The sequence below is a fragment of the Theropithecus gelada genome, chromosome 3 (assembly GCF_003255815.1).
Source record: "Theropithecus gelada isolate Dixy chromosome 3, Tgel_1.0, whole genome shotgun sequence".
NCBI classification, from domain to species: domain Eukaryota; kingdom Metazoa; phylum Chordata; class Mammalia; order Primates; family Cercopithecidae; genus Theropithecus; species Theropithecus gelada.
The window spans coordinates 179,048,482-179,065,702 of NC_037670.1; the positions used below are offsets into that span (position 1 = coordinate 179,048,482).

At 37.6% G+C, this 17,221-nt stretch overlaps 1 protein-coding gene across 4 annotated transcripts in view; it reads right to left on the minus strand.

Annotated features, from left to right (window-relative positions):
• Positions 1–17,221, minus strand: part of PAXIP1 (PAX interacting protein 1) — a 60,140-nt gene that overhangs the window by 31,590 nt on the left and 11,329 nt on the right. For 2 of the 4 annotated variants that reach the window (XM_025380854.1, XM_025380855.1), the window contains exons 4-6: positions 15,741–15,804; positions 7,920–8,033; positions 471–1,106 (exon numbers count right to left, since the gene is read on the minus strand). In XM_025380854.1, the coding sequence (XP_025236639.1) occupies positions 471–1,106; positions 7,920–8,033; positions 15,741–15,804 (814 nt within the window). The remainder of the gene's footprint in view (positions 1–470; positions 1,107–7,919; positions 8,034–15,740; positions 15,805–17,221) is intronic. The other 2 variants (XM_025380857.1, XM_025380856.1) reach the window with 1 other exon arrangement.

Below are 17,221 nucleotides of genomic sequence, written 5' to 3' on the forward strand. Positions count from 1 at the left end.
TAAGATTCACTCTGTATCAATAAGCTCCATGCTATATAAACTGTAACCTGAAATCAAGGCTTCTTCAACAAATCCATGAATTTGTGCTATTTACTTACTACCATGAAGTTCACTATAAGCAAATCAGGTACAGCTGGTAAATTTCCTTGTTCTCTTTGGTGCCATTGCTAATTTTAAACTAAGTAAGAGCAGAAACCCTTCAAGGGATAGTACGCCATCACTGATGTCCTGGTTCTACTCACCTGCTTTAAATCTTCAACTTAATGTACAGTTACCTTTTTTTCAATGACCCTGAAATAAATAAATATATATATATACACACACACACACACAACAGTAAACAGGTTCTCATACAAATATTGCTTGTAAGTTATTTGGTCTGAAAAAGCAAAACCAATAAATTACGTTGAAATAGACTGTGAAATCCAATTCTAAAATCCAATACTGAAATTTTTTTCTGAGTGACTTACATGTGCTACATTTGATGGCCGGTTAATCTGCTGAATGTCAGCATTATTAGTAATATTCCTCAATGTCCGTACAGCTGGACTCCAGGTAGCTATCATTTCTGATCTTTCAGAACTTTGGAGGTTTTGTCCAGCAGCCATTAAATTACCCCGGACCTCAGGGGGCAAAATGTTACCTGGAACAGGTGGGACATTGGCACACAAGTTAATCAACCCAGGCTCCTTTCCCTGAGGCAGCCTGCGTTTTGCTGCAGCTAACTGTGGGACTTCGGCCGGGGTCCAGTTTAAATTTCTCTCTTGTTTTTCCGGTGATGAATCTGAAGAGTCATCAAACATTAATTCCCCTTTAGATTTTTCAGTGTTGGATTTGGGTGAAAACTGCTGGTCACCTGAAGGAGACCCTTCTTGAGAGCTGGCAGGGCTTGACTTCTCATCTGTACTACCCTCATTCTGAGAATCTTGTTCCTCATTTTCTACTTCCTCCTCCTCTTCCTCTTCCTCTTCTTCCTCTTCATAAATAATCAAACGAGGATGATAAAATGCTTCGTCCTTTTTGGTTTTCTCTGATACGCAATCCAGAACCCAGTCAGGAGTCACAATTTTAATACTTGCTCGCTTTAAAGCACATTCGTATTTCTCCTATGAGGAAAGCAGAAACACACACACACAAAACAAAGCTGTGAATTTTATCACATTTCCTACAATTATGCATTTTAGAAAAAACTCAGGAGAGGAATGCAGTTGAAATGTTGAGCAACTATTATTACACTTTTATACATAAGGAAAGTTTGATCTTTAAGACAGAGGACATGAGGCAAAAGTTAAAAGGAACCATACAGCAGTGACCGTAGGAAGGTCTCATGCCTGCAGTAGGAGTCTTAAAAGACTTCGCTTAAAATTAACTTTTTAAAATGATATTTTAAGTACAAAAGTAGAGCTAGTAATCCTATGGAAAATTAGGAAGCGAATAATTGCTACCTAAGTTTTTATTGACTGATAATATTTAGAAGCTTGCTTTTCCACGACAGTTAGTAAAGTAACGGCATGGCAGAGTGCCACCAATGCATCACATACACTCATGGAGTGTGGCTGACTTGGCTGACTTGCACAGGATAGCTCTATTCAAGATCCAGTATTTATGGAGCTCATGCTATATGCCAAGCAGCACTAAGGGATGGAGACACAAAGGATGCAACAAGTCTCTGACCTAACAAGGCTCACAATTTGGTTCTAAAGAGAAATTAAATATGGAATGCAAATACAATATAAAACCAGTGCTGAATGATGCGGTGACAGATTGGAAGGTGATCTCATCAAGGTAAGCTGGAGGACACGAGGAAAGCCCCATTGAAAGGTGAGCTTTGGCTGGGGCACAAATGATGACAATTTGCACAGTTAGAATGAAAGCAGAAAATACAGCCCAATGGAAAAGACGTGTCCGGAGTAGTATGTACGGCAAGTTAACAGAGGCCTCTATGGTAACCACAGAGACCTCTGTGGTAAAGGGTGCAGAATGTGGAAGGCACAAGGGAAGGAATAACAAAGAAAGAATAAATTAAAAATGTTAAGTAAGAGTAATACGACAATAAAGTAACTTTAAAATAAATGAGTTTGTAAATCTGGCTGTGCTTCTAAAAGCCTAACACATAACAGCAATTCTCTAGCAAACACATAATCAGGGCCCTAAACTCAACTCCATGTCCTGCTGTGGAGCCCCAAGGCGGCACTTGCAATTTCTGGGTAGAATAAGAGTCACACGCAATAGGGATGTGGGGCAGCAGCACAGGGAGGACAGCTGTCATTCAGTCCTGGCGGCAAACGCCAGGCATTGTCCATCTGGGAGATGCACATCCTTGCAAACAGTGAGCTCTGCACACGGCTCAGTGACTTAACTTGTGTTTGTGAGGTTGTTCTTTCCTAAACCTTTTTAAAATACAAGAAAAACCTAGTCATGGGAGACACCCATGAATAAGAAGCTAAGCAAAGGAAAATGAATGTAATCATAATCACACTGACTAGAGAGAACCACGATTAACATTTTAAGGGTATAGTTTAAATTATTTGTTATAAATATATATGTACATATATTAAAAGGACAAAGGAAAAAACACATAGTCATAGTAAACAAATACTTTATAATGCTCCTTTTTCACTTAATATATTGTGAACAACCTCCTCCTATGAAAATATGTACACTTTTATGCTTTTGTTTTTAACTTTTTTATGTACATTTTCAAACACAGACCAAATTAGAGACTAGTGGAATAAATCCCTTGTATCTGTCACCCTTTTACAAATCTTGCTTCTCTTGGACTTTGTTTATGGATCTCAAATTGATAAAGACTTTCTAAATCACCATAATTATCATAGCAGCACAATGAACTATGATTCACCTCATCCTCAGGCCCTATTCAGATCTCCCCAATAGTCTCAAAGGCTTTTAGTTTCCTCTTCAGTTGCACAGCTGTACAACTTAGTTCATCCCCCAGTATTAGCCACGTAGTTGTTTCCAGTGTTTCACTACGATGAAAAACTGGAGTTATATTTTATGACTTATTCCTAGGTTTTGGTGTTGAGGTTTGAAAAGAAATACAGATATAAGGTTTCATATCTATAACTACACTTCCTTTCCCAAAAAGGCTATAGCAATCACACTTCCAACAGCTATGTAAGAGTACATCAATTTACCTATACCCTTGATAATAAAATGTTTTATTCTTTATCCTAAAAATCATGCTGTTCTTAAATATTTAAAAGCATAAAATGTTATATAAATCTCTCCAGATGATAAATTTCTACTAGAGATTTTCAATTTCTGGACTACCCATCCCAGAAAAACCTGAGTTATTTTAGGAAAATATGAAGTCCGGGTACACAGCAAAATATTTACAAACCAATTAATACAAAAATATCATCTGTTTGAATAACATATGACTATATGTAATATGGTTTACATATTATTTTTCCAAGTTAAAAAGATATTTGTTGAAATAATAAAATACAAAAAAAGTTATTTTAAATTCTGTTTTAGCAAATACCAAAAAACGAAACTATCGCCATGAAGAGGAGTCACTGAAAAATTTGGATATGAAAAAGGTAATTTCACATTTAAAAAGCTGGGATCCAGTAGGCTCTTGAGTTCCTAGTTTGTATAGAATGCTGGCATTTCACATTTCAGAAATAACTTGACTATTTCCTATGGAAATCTAAGTAAAACATTTAGGTAAACAGTCTTACTATATTTCACTCAAGTTTTCTCTCGCTTTTCACAAGATAGGTAGTTTTTAATCACTGAAAGACAGTAACTGTTTAAACAAAGATGATTTAAGAGGAAAACAATGTTTAGATGCCTTTGCCTGACCCAATTTATCAACTAAATTATTCTAAATTTTGTATCCTCAAAACTTCTAACTCACGAAGTGCTAAGGACCTCAAGGGTCAACCATGTCCCCTCTTCCCAACAACTAATAACCATACCCTGTTTCTGTTGGTTTTAAGTTATAAATTCTTTCATTCTTTTCAATTTGAAACTTTTAAACTTCAAGAGTATAAAAGGTAGTTTTATTATGCCATTTGCACAAGCTTTTGCTATGTGCTCATTAAAAAAAATAAAAACAAACATTTACCTTAAAATGTTATTTTTGTGTATAGTCAGCTGGTCTCTAGCACTCATAAAACTTATAAATTAAAAGAAACTATTTAAATTCACCACTATTAGGTTTACAAATTTATATCTGAATAGATTATAAAATACAATAATTTAAAGGAATGATAAAAATTCAGTCTTTTTAAAGGAATTTAATTTTTCAAATATTTGTAGTTATTGAGTTACATAAGCCACAAACATAACATAATCATGAATCAAGAACATAATGGCTAATTATAATTAACATTAACTTAAAACCATTTTGGTTTTATAAACAGACTATGCCAGATTATATGGCTCCTTCAGTTCATTTTATAGACTGGTGCTTCTCAGCCTTCAAGGGGTGAGTTAGAAAGAACCAGGGAAGAGGTGAGGTGAGGCAGGGAACACCACGCCATAGAAGGGTACATGGCCTACCAGGATCCAATAGGAATGAAACACTATTGCCTTAAAGACAACAGACAGACATGAACACGAAGTCCAACTGTCACTTTCTGATCCTGTGATCTTGGTTGAAAGTAAGTCTGACACTAAAGAAGAGCTGTTACCACTCCCTGAAGTTTTGGAAATTTGTGAGAGCCTATGTTATTTGTCACAAAAGCTGGCTGGAAGGAAATGGTTGAGGCAATGCTAAGTCCTAGAATGATCAAGACAATGCTGCATAGTCGAGGAATTATCCTGCAAACATTCTGGTAATGTACCATCAGTCATATTTAAAAATGTATGGAGGTATGTACTTAATTTTCAAAAAAAAAAAAAAAAAAATCAAAGGAATTATTTCTAGCTTATTCAAAAATTTACTACAAGTTTGTCAGTTTTTTTTTAAATCGAATTTCACTGGAAAATGTCACTAAGGGCAATGATCACTTATACCCTTTATGTCATCATTACAACAGATATACAAGATTAATCTTTTTTTGCAGCTGCCATATTCATGTCTGTAATACATAAAAATATACGCTCATATATGTAAGTTACACATTTACAAATATCTTTTTTTTTTTTTTTTTTTGAAGCAGGGTCTCACTCTGTTGCCCAGGCTGGAGTGCAATGATGCAATCACGGCTCACTGCAGCCTCAACCTCCCAGGCTCAAGCAATCCTTCCGTCCCCAGCTTCCCAAGTAGCTAGGACCATAGGTGTGAGTCACCACGTCCAGCTAATTTTTTATTTTTTGTAAAGATGGGGTCTCACTTTGTTGCCCAGGTTGATCTCAAACTTCTGGGCTCAAGAGACCTCCCACCTCGGCCTCCCAAAGTGCTGGGATTTATAGGCATGAGCCACCACTTCTGGCCCATATAATATCTTACTACTTCATTGTCTTCTAGGGTAGTTATGCTTGAGCATTAAAAATTCTGGTTGTTTTTCATTATTAATTGCCCTCTTTCTCTTTCTTTACATGTGGGCATTATGACTTCTTAAAAATTAAGGGCTGAGCGCAGTGCTCACGCCTGTAATCCCAGCAATTTGAGAGGTCGAGGTGGGCAGATCACTTGAGGTCAGGAGTTCAAGACCAGACTGGCCAAAATTTGGCCTCTACTAAAAATAGAAAAATTGGTCAGGTGTGGTGGCACGTGCCTGTAATCCCAGCTACTTGGGAAGCTGAGGCAGGAGAATTGTGTGAACCTGGGAGATGGAGGATGCACTGAGTTGAGATCACACCAGTGCACCCCAGCCTGGGTGACAGAGTGAGACTCTGTCTCAAGAAAAAAAAAAATTACTTAGGAACAGTAATGTGTACAGAACGGGGTTAGAGAAAGAAATGGTGGGTGTCTGTGTTTCAGTTTCCCCAAGGGGACAGCAGGACTTCCTTCACTGCACGCCGCAAGCAGCACGGTACTGGCAACTAGTAAGTGCTCACTAATGGCTGCGTATTAGTGTTATTTTTATTACTGGCAAACACAAAATCTGCTTTTAACAAATATTTACTGTTGCAGAAGAAACACAGTAAGCATTAAAATAGCAGTTCATTTTTACCTATGTTGAATTAGTTCATGTAAAACTGGGAAATTAAAATTGGAAAAGCAAAAAAAGACTTATCTTTTCCAGTCCGTAAATGAAATCAAGAATGAAGAACAAATACATTACATAAGACAATATTACAATTCCACCATTGACTTAGATAAGATAATCTCTCTCTATATACGCATAATACATTATACATAATATCATGTTTAGTATCAACTTTTAAAATATATGGAGTATTTGCTTTATCTAAATATAATTATAGTAGCATATTTGTTGTCTTATTCACAAGCATGTTTTAGCCAAAGAAAATGATTTCTTTTAAGTGCCTCTTTGTTGGGATAAATAAAGCTCAATTAAAGTATTTATATATAGACCTTATGACTTAGATTTGTTTTTCCTTCCAAATAAAAATTTTAAAAGATTCCATTTTTAGCTATACACGTACAAATTAGTCTAAAGTCAATAAATACTTTAAAATACATACTATATCCTAAAGCCCAAAGAGTTACTAAGGATTTATCATCAAAATATTTTGGAAGCAGGAAAAACCCTAAATTAAGGCACTAGAATTAAAACATCAAATCACAATTCAAAACAGCTTTGAACCCACTCTGTTCACATAGTGCCTCTTAAATTATAATCCCAACTCAGTTAAAAAAGTTAAAGGTTTCATCTCCCCTTCAAATTAGCTATGTAAAAATCAAATAAATTTTTGCTATAAATCAACATTAATGTAAAAAGAACCCACTATTTTAACCAAAGCATACTGTTTATCACTTAAATTGTCATGGAAAATATGTTTTTTACTTAAATTTTAGGAGTCACATCATAAATTTTATATAATGCTTTCTATAGAACAGTGGTTCTGAAACTTTAGTATGCATCAGAATCACCCACCAGAGGACTTGATCACACACTGACTGTTCAGCTCATTTGATTAGGTCTGGGAAGAGGCTGGACAGACTTCATTTCTTTTTGTTTTTTGAGACAGAGTCTCACTCGGTCACCCAGACTGGAGTGCAGTGGTGTGATCTCGGCTCACTGCAACTTCCACCTCCTGGGTTCAAGCGATTCTCTTGTCTCAGCCTCCTGAGTAGCTGGGATTACAAGCACATGCCACCATGCCTGGCTAATTTTTGTATTTTTAGTAGAGATGGGGTTTCTTCATGTTGGTTAGGCTGGTCTCGAACTCCTGACCTCAACTGATCCATCCACCTTGGCATCCCAAAGTGCTGGGATTACAGGCGTGAGCCACTGCGCCTGGCCAACAGGCTGCATTTCTAACAAGTACCCAAGGAGGGTAGATGCTGCTGATCCTGGAACTCTGCTTGTGGAAACAAAATCCGTACAGCCACACCACTGCTCAAGGATGAGAGCCCTATGCTTACCAAGACAAAAGTCATTTTCATATATTCCAGATTGTGAAGAAGAAAATATACCAAAAATTTCACTAAACGCATGCTTATAATGATACCTGGTATGAGGTTTAAAAAAAAAAAATGGTGACGGGAACTAAAAATACATTTTTTTTAAACAAATAAAAATGAACCAAAGTTTTACTGGATTTGAAAGGAAATTCTTCAGATTAATAACATTTTCCTATTTTCCACATAAAATGAAGCCAAATTTCATAGTATTTAGAAGTTATATTTGGCTTACAATTTACAATCCTCTGACATCTTTTGTGGAATGAAGCTGGATATAAATAATATAAACCAATATAATCAGCTTTTGTAAATGAAATATAATAATTAATTTAAAAGAAGCTCAAAAAAGACATGTGATTACTAGAAATTCTTAAATGACATACAAAAAGAAGGCGGCACAAGAAATGCTTACCCCCTTTGGCTCTGGAACAATCAAATGCGTGCATTTCTTATTGAGGGTCAGCTGGCAGTCCCCCCCATAGAACGTAACCAAAGCCCACAGAGCACTTCTGTCTTCAGATGACACCTGATGGGAAGTTAGAAAGAAGGCTTTTACCATACATTTCAATCTGTGCATGGCTATATTTTCACTTTAGTAATATATTGCAACAATTCTGTTTCTCCCTTAATAAAATTAACCTAAGAATATCTGTAGAAAAAATAGAGAAGCTCTTAGCTATCTGCTTATTATAACAAAAATTTCACTCCTATCATAATAGTTTTACATATATAATTACTTATTTTTGCCTTGTCACCAAATGAATTTAAAAATATTTATATCCACATTCCAAAAAGCGGAATGGAGGATTATTTCAGTCTATAACAAAAACAGTCAGGGGAAAAAAAGCAGGAAGAACTAGTACACCATTCCAGCTTCCATTTGTGTCACTTTTGAAAATGTTTAAATACAACAGCAATATCAAAATCGTATTTTAGGAATGCCTTTATGCTAATGGATAACAAATACTAATTATGAAATGAATAAAATAAAAATAAAGATAAAAATATGGTGGCTTATAAGTTCAGGGGAAAATGTAAATATTACTTAACAAAGGAAAGAAAGAAGGCAAGCATAAAAGGAATAATTCTTATGCTTGCTCAGTGATGAAGTAACGACTCCAGATACAATGGCTTATGCGGTCAAACAGGCTTTCACTGTAACAATAGAAACAGCTACCATTTATTGCCTGCCTACTATGTGCCAGGAACTGTGCCAAGTGCTTTATCTATACAGCTAACCCTTCCAACCGCCATGTGAAACAGGAATCATTCGCCCCATTTTAAAGATAAGGAAACACACTAAATTACACCTAAAAATGGAAAAGCTGGCTTTTAAAACCCAGGTCTGTCTACACCCAGGTCTAACTCCAAACTGGACTTTCCACTGTTCTATAGTGCTTCTCTAAGGGCAGTTACTGCTGGGAAAGTCAAAAACAATTTCTAAAAAAAATGAAATTTTAGAGTCTGAAAAGCAAAAGAACATTTAAGAAAAATAAAAATATAAGCATTAATTCTAAGATAATCATTTAACCAAGTAAATTTTTTCTGGATAAATTTATTGTAAGTTGAGGATTATAGTTGTTGAAGAATCCTGAACTTTGTCTCAAGTTAATGTTTTAAAAGTACTGATAATAGCGTGTTAATCTCTTTTTAACTGCCAGTATGCAGCTTGCAAATAATCTAGCATTCTTCATCTACTCTCATCAATTTTACAAACATTTCTAGAAATTATTTTGTATTACACACTACTCTATAACTAGTAACAAGAACATGTTAGCTTTCTAAAAATCACTTTTCAAATCATTATTTTATATCTTGTTAATTTAGTAAGTCAATGTCACATTTCAGAAGACTGGACCAGGTTATTTTTATTAGAGGCTTTCACAAAAACATTTATATCCTACAGCATTTGGAGAGTTGAGATTTAATTATATGATAATACAGATTAATCCAAGGAGTCATTATATAATCTTTATTAAAAATGAAATTAAAAACAATCTAGATATGCCTTTATTACCAAGATTTGCCTATATGTTCAGTTAAGTATTATTTTATTTTACTGACTGCAGTAAATCTAGTCCTATACCCTATTTGGCCTGTGTCACAGGCGTAGACCTCAACAGGGTGCAGTAGATTGCTGTGGAAAGAACATCAGCTAGGGAGGAATGGAGGAGACCTGGAATTAATACGATGCCTCCAATAACTCGCTTATGTCAACTTGGAAAACTTCCATGACCCAGATTCTTCACTGATGTACGTTTGGATTAAACGACTTTGAACATCCATACCAGCTCATTTAATGAATCTCCATCAGCATAATTAAGAATGCTCTTTCCACACCAAAATGTTAACAATAGTTACTTAGTGACAGGATTATGGGGACATTTTTATTTTCATTTTTATACTTTTCTGTATTTTCCAAATTTTCAAAAGCATTAATTTTATAATTGGGGAAAAGTGCTTTTCTTTTTAAAAAACCATCTTTCCAAAATACCAATGTTATCATGTTGGCTAATAATGTCTCCTCAGTGCTGTAAGGCTAAAATCCAAAGGCTCCCCTGTGGTGTCCAGGCCCTTCCTGTCCGGCTGGCTCCTAACCACCTCCTCCTGCCCATGAGCCCTGCCCCCGCGTGCACCTGCCGTCCTCACACGTTCCGCTTTCCTGTGCCCCGCCGTGCCCACCCTCCGACCTCCTCCTCTAAGACTCGGCTCAGGTGGCATTACCACTGTACTCCCACAGCAAGCTGGACAGAAATCTAAATACTTCTCACACTCTACAACTATCTGCTTGCTTATCTGTCCTCCCAACTCTACTCCCAAGCAACCAGGAGCAGAGGACTAGAATTTCAAGTCTGTGCCCCACAGGAATAAAAGCTTTTGTTTAAACCAATCAGGAACACTCTCCCTTTTCCTTCTTCAGGCCTCACCACCCCCAATAAGACACTCCTTGATTCTAGCTTACAGGATTTTCTCCTTGTCCAGTCTTGATTATAAACTCTAACACTCCTTATTAAAGAGTCTTACATGATGTCCTCAACTCCTCTGAGATCTTTCACAGTACCTAGAACAGTGCAAGGCACATGGGTAGGCAGTCAAGAAATACTGTTGTTGAGATACAGAATGGAACGGACTTTTTAGGCTTCTAGATTTAAATCATGACCTGGCCAGGCTCTCCATTACACTCTTGACCTATTCCCCAAAACCTACCCAGCACATTACAACAGAGGCCTCAGCCTGCATCAATACCGGGTCAGAAGAAGGCAGATGATCTCTGTGCTTCCCAACTTCTGCTGGACAAGCTCCCTTCCCTACCTCTCCCTGGGAGAGCTCTGGAAGACTCCAACAAAGAGCTCCAGCTTGTATCAACACCCTGACGGGGAAAAGACAGAAGGTCACTGAGAACCACCAAGAAACAGTCCTTTTGTAAAGCTGGGGTCCTGCCTGGCATGTGCATGTGAGCGTGTGTGCGCATGGGTGTTCCAGTGTGCAGAAAAGGTGCAGATCCCTCTGACAGTCTCCAATCAGTGAGGACTAACCACTGTGAGCACTCCCTCCTCTTTCTGTACCCGGGGCCCACTTTCATTTTTGCATACGTTGCAACATACCGGATTTGCCCAAGGTCTGACCCTCACAGACAGTATGTTTACTGAGAGAGAAATCGCATCTTAATTAATCTGTGCCCCTTTGCATTGCTCCTGTCACAAAGGAAGTACCCAGCAAGGATTTGTTGGATCAAAGTCCCTTAGCTGCACACTGTACATATGTTTGTTAATATATCTTAAACCAAAATAACATTTTTTAGCAACCACAAAATATTAGTGCTCCCAATGCACTTTTCTTACACTACAATTTCCAGGGTTTCCCCATCCCTATTTGAACAATCTTTCTCAACTTAAAAGAAGTGCTTTTATTTTACCCCATGACACACTGGGGATTCCAGTTCCTCATGTTAAGTGATGAACTGCAGGAAGTAAAGCAAGTGGCCCACAAAGATCACGCTAATTCTGGATTCTAATTTTTCTTATCCACTGAATTTGCTAAAAGGATATAAAATACTGTCAAAGATCTTGCTAACTAATTAAACTTTTGGCCACCATTGACCCAGCCACTCCCCTTGGTAAGTTTAGCACCAAGGGAAAATTCGACTTTTCATCTGACAGTGGGTGAGCAGGGCCTCTGCCCAGTTTGTCACCAGCAGAGCCCCTTCCCAGACCACGCAATCGAATGACACTATTCCACTGCAAAGAATCAAGATATTCACGTTCTCTGAGCAGTTTGCTCACTCAGTTGTTTCTTTATGGATATCCATCCTCTTGTTCCCACAGGGACTACACTGGTGACTTCTCAGCTGAGAACCCAAGATGTACTTAGACCCCTCAGCCTGTGTGATGCTCACTGAGCCAGCTGATACTCCTGTATCACTTTCTATCATCCTTTTCCGCCACTTCCTGGGTCACAGAATAGGACCTATGTACACACACACCTATGTACAATTATCTTCTATCAATTTATGCTCTAAATCTTTACCTGGGTTGTTGTTACTTCCCAGCAATGAAAATAAAAATGATTAAATCTGACTTTGTCTTGGCTTCTAAAATAATATCCTACTCCTCCAGTATCATCTGTTTTCAAGCTCCTTCTTTTTTTCCTCCCCAAATCTCTCTACCAATGCGTGCTATCCAAGGCTCTACTCCCGGTTATCTGTTCCTCTCTCTATCATGCTCTGTGGGAATTTCCTTCATGCCACAGGATCTCCAAGTTCCTACACTTCCATATCTTATCAACAGCCCAAAGTATGTTTCAAACCAGTGTTGCCATCTCCCTTCGCCAATCAGGATCCTCCCTATTTCCCAGCTCCATCAGCGATGCTGCCACTCTCCTGGTGCTCCCCAACTGAAACAATGACATAATCTTTGGCATCCACCATGGGATCTGGCGCAGGGAGGTATACAGTGAGGGTTGGCTTCTCACTCTTTGCACCACAGCATCCCACGTCCCCAATACCTGCTGAGTCCCATCTGTTGCTAAGTCCCATGTTGTATCTGCTACCCTGAATCCAATCTCCATTTGTCAAAACTCCAGCCTCTGTCCTGCCCTGCAAGTCATGCTCAGAGCTCCTGGACCAGTTTTACCTGCAATGATCACAAGTGATTCTAATTTTATTTGCTTTTTGTCTCCCATATTTTCTGAGGTAAGTATTTGTAACCCAAAATCAAATAACGAGGAAAAAAGGGTGATGAAGCATCCTGCTACCTACTTTAGCCAGTTCAAACTCCTATACCTTGTTTTCCCATCGTCTCTATCCATCTACCTGCCTAACCATTTTTTCTTCTACGTGCAAATGCACACCCTTGGCTGACACCAGTCTCCTCTTACCTAGCGTCTGTGGACTCCTGACTTCTCCTTCCACCTTGCTCTACGCAGAATGCCCTCCTCCCTTCCCATTTCCTCCAATTCTGTCCATTCTTTCAGGGCCACTCAAACCTTAGATCCTCTCTATCAAGGCCTCCCTCGTCTCGCAATCCAGACTGATGCCATCCTTCCTAAGCTCATACAGTCATACCTGTGCCCCCCGAGTGGTCATATATGTATCCTGTATGTATGTCTATACTATACCTAATTTATTACATGTATTATATAACAATCTATTACAAATATAAACTCTGATAAACATAACTATTAGTTCTTTGGAAGACTAATAATATTCTCTGGTGCTAAACTCATAGTTAATATTTAACAATATCTAATTACCTCATTTGAAACCCTATAATCATCTTATACTCACATACTTTTGATTTTCTTATTTATTTCACCAAATCAAGTCTTCAAAATCCCATGTCACTGTGACCTTCATCTCTGAAAAATGCCCACAGGACTCCCTGTCCCTGTCCCAAACTCAGCGTGGCCCTTCGTCCTCTCTCCCTTTCTCATTCAATTGGAATCATTTCTGGATAGTCGGCTCTGAGTCTCTGAAACCCAGAAATCCAACCGATGCAAATAAAATTAAATGAAAAATTCACATTTTAGCCAAAGTACATTGTGTTTATACATAAGTAGTAATGTTTTCATTTTTAAAACTTTTCTGATACGTTGATTGTAAATTTGGAACATACAGAGAAGTAGAGGAAAACAATAAAAATTACATGTAACCATAGCACCCAGCATTTAAAAGGTTTTCTCATTTTAGCCAACTTTAAAGATCATTCATGTAAACATACACTTATAACAGATATGAAAAAACATTGCAAAATATAAATACCAACAAAATTCCTGTTAAAGAGAAAAAAAATAAGCCAACTTTGCTACTTGAAGGATCTCCATCAAATTAATGTCACAAAAACAAAAACAGGATTTTAGAGAACTTCCAGAATATAAGAGACACAAACAAAAACACAGTAACCACAGATAAATTTACTTATTACTTGGACAGAGGAGGGATCAAGTTCAGACAGGTGATATTCTTTGTATTAACTGTTGAGTCTGGCCAACAACCTAACAATGCTAAACCAAATACTACCCAGCTCCATAATCCTCTATCACAAAGGCAAGAGGAAAAACAAGATTATAACCAAATTTCTTTCCATCTCACCTAATAACTTGAATGTGCCCCTTTCTCAAAGGTGTGCATAGAGAAAGATGACTAAACACTTTCTCAAAAGTATCACGTATGAGCACCAAAACGACAGCCTGGGAGGAGGACCGTCAGGTCAAATGAGACGGGACATCCTACAGAGCACTTTCACCTTCCTAAGCACCACTAATTTTAAACAAATTACTCCACGCAATTTGTAAAACGACTTTAAACAATAACAATTTGATTTTTTTCAAATAGTTTTTATTACGATTTGAGATTTTTCTTAGCTGGGAGTTAGAAAAACAAAATACAATAAAAAAAATTAAATATTCAGATACCCAGAACTAACCACTGTTAACATTTTGGTTCCTCATTTCAGATAGCTCTCATATATTTGGTTGGTGTAATACTGTACATACCTAGGCTATGGCCTGCTTTTGTCATTTAAAACGTTTCCCATGTCTTTATATGTTTTCATAAAACAGAATTCAAAAATGGCTAAGCAGCTAGACTACTGTGTAAGCATATACAATAGGTTTCTTAAACATTCCCAAATAGTGGATGATCTGATTGTTTCCAATTTTACCATCTTATAAATAATGTTTATCAATAAATGTGAGCACCTTCTGTCCTTCCTTCTATCGACTTGGGATAAGTTTCTTTTTCTTTTTTTTTTTTTTTTTTTTGAGACGGAGTTTTGCTCTTGTTACCCAGGCTGGAGTGCAATGGCACAATCTCGGCTCACCACAATCTCCGCCTCCCAGGTTCAAGTAATTCTCCTGCCTCAGTCTCCCAAGTAGCTGGGATTACAGGTGTGCGCCACCACACCCAGCTAATTTTGTATTTTTAGTACAGACGGCATTTCACCACGCTGGCCAGGCTGGTTTCAAACCCCAGACCTCAGGTGATTCACCCGCCTCCGACTCCCAAAGTGCTGGGATTATAGGCGTGAGCAACCACGCCTGGCCGACTTGAGATAAGTTTCTGAACACAAAAGAAATGCAGGTGAAAACAAAACGAGTATTTTAAGGCTCGACACTGCTCCCCTTTCCTAGGAAGCTGCTGTGCTGACTCCCATTCCTGGCAGCAGGAAGCAGGAGTCTGTCCTCAGCATCTCCACCAACACTGAACACACTGTTACAAATTCGATAAGCAAAAACGCTTATCTCATTGCTATTAAAATGTTCATGTCTTTGATTATAAAGTATAAAGTGCATCAAATGTTTTGTTACACTTATTATTAGTAATTCCTCTTTACAGATTCTAAATTCATTTCTCTGCCTTATCTGCTAAGGTCTTTTTTATTCTTATTGATCTGTATGATCCCTTTATTTATTAAGAAAATTCTTTGCCTGTATTTCTAACTGAATTTTCCTTGTCATCTTTTAATTTCATTTTTAATATTTTTTCATATTCAAGTTTTAAATCTTTGTTTTTCTTAATTATAAAGACCATTTTCACTCATTAAAAACTTTGTATCTTAAAAGCAAGCACAAATATTTAAATAATTTTAAGTGTCATGAGTTCATATTAAATATACAGTCAGTTTAGGAAATAGCTTCTCTAAAACTGGTTAACAAACAGGTCATAAATCCAATCATACAAAAACTCAGAAGTGTCACATATAAATGACTCAAGACTAACTGTAACCATGCTTACCTGAGAAAGGCAGGCAGTGATTCCAAAAAAAATCTGACATGATTCTGGAGAAAAACCATTTACTCTGTTTTATAGTTATTAAGATTACAATGAAATAAGATTAGTGCAACCTGTACTTCACTAACAGACATTACCCACCCACTCCGTCCCCACTCAGTCCATTTAAGAAAGAGACAGACTTAAGATAGACAAAGAAGAGCACAGGGCAGAGTGGAATAGAGAGCAGTGGGTGGCACAGAAAGAACTGAGTGCTTTTCCGTAAAGTACATTTTGAAATCCAATCTCTCCACTTATATCATAAATCAAATGGGCAAAATACACTCACAGGGGGAAGCCCTTTGATCTCTGATAGCTAGCTAACTATATACACACATATAAACACACACATGCATATACACATACACACACACATGAATGGCATAGCAGTTATTTTAAAAGCAAAATTAAAATGTCTTGCTTCTTTTAGAATGAAACGTTGTGACTGCTTCTGTTGCACAGTAGGAAGAATCCTTCATAAGGGCTTGACTGAGCTCTAGTTTTATTATCTCCGCTAACTTTGTGAACTTAGGCAAGACAACTGTGAGCTTCAATTTCCCCTTTTTTGAAACAAAAGTTGGAATATATGATTCCAAAAATCCTTCCTATTTCTAAAGCTGATCTTGAAAATTCATTCAAAATGATTAATAAGCACTTACTACACATCACACACTGCAAATTTAACAAGACACAAGGCAGTCATGATCTCTACATGCCTGTAATTCACAGGCTATTCAGAGCAAACAATGACTTTTTTTGAATAATCTGGAGTGTGCAGAATTCAAAATGGGTTAAAGTATTGCTTCTCTTTCCCTATAGGAGAAAAATATACTGATTGAGATAGGTGAATCAAGAAAAATATCAGTTTAAAAATTCTATTCCAAATTTGAAGTCTCCTATACAGTTATACAGATGAATCTTACAAACATTTGAGACTTCCCTGGCTGTAAAAAAAACTCTGTAGATTGCAATGATATCTTCAGCCCCATTACCCAAGATCTGTTTCCATCTTCCAACCTAACTAAGCTCATGGATTTTCTACTTTCAAAGACTTGGGGAAATAGTAACAAAGGCAAATCTCAGAGCACACTGTCTACCAGTGAGTCTCCCGGGCTCCCTTGTTTGTTTTTGAGATGGAGTCTTGCTTTTGTCGCCCAGGCTGCAACACAGTGGTACAATCTTTTGTTCTTATGGATGGGCAAGTAAGAGCTCAAAGAAGATCCCAGTGGCCGGGTGCAGTGGCTTACGCCTGTAATCCCAGCACTTTGGGCGGCCAAGGTGGGCGGACCACAAGGTCTAGAGATTGAGATCATCCTGGCCAACATGGTGAAACCCCATCTCTACTAAAAATACAAAAACTAGCTGGGCATGGTGGCGTATGCCTGTAGTCCCTGTATGCCTGTAGATACTCAGGAGGCTGAGGCAGGAGAATTGCTTGAACCCAG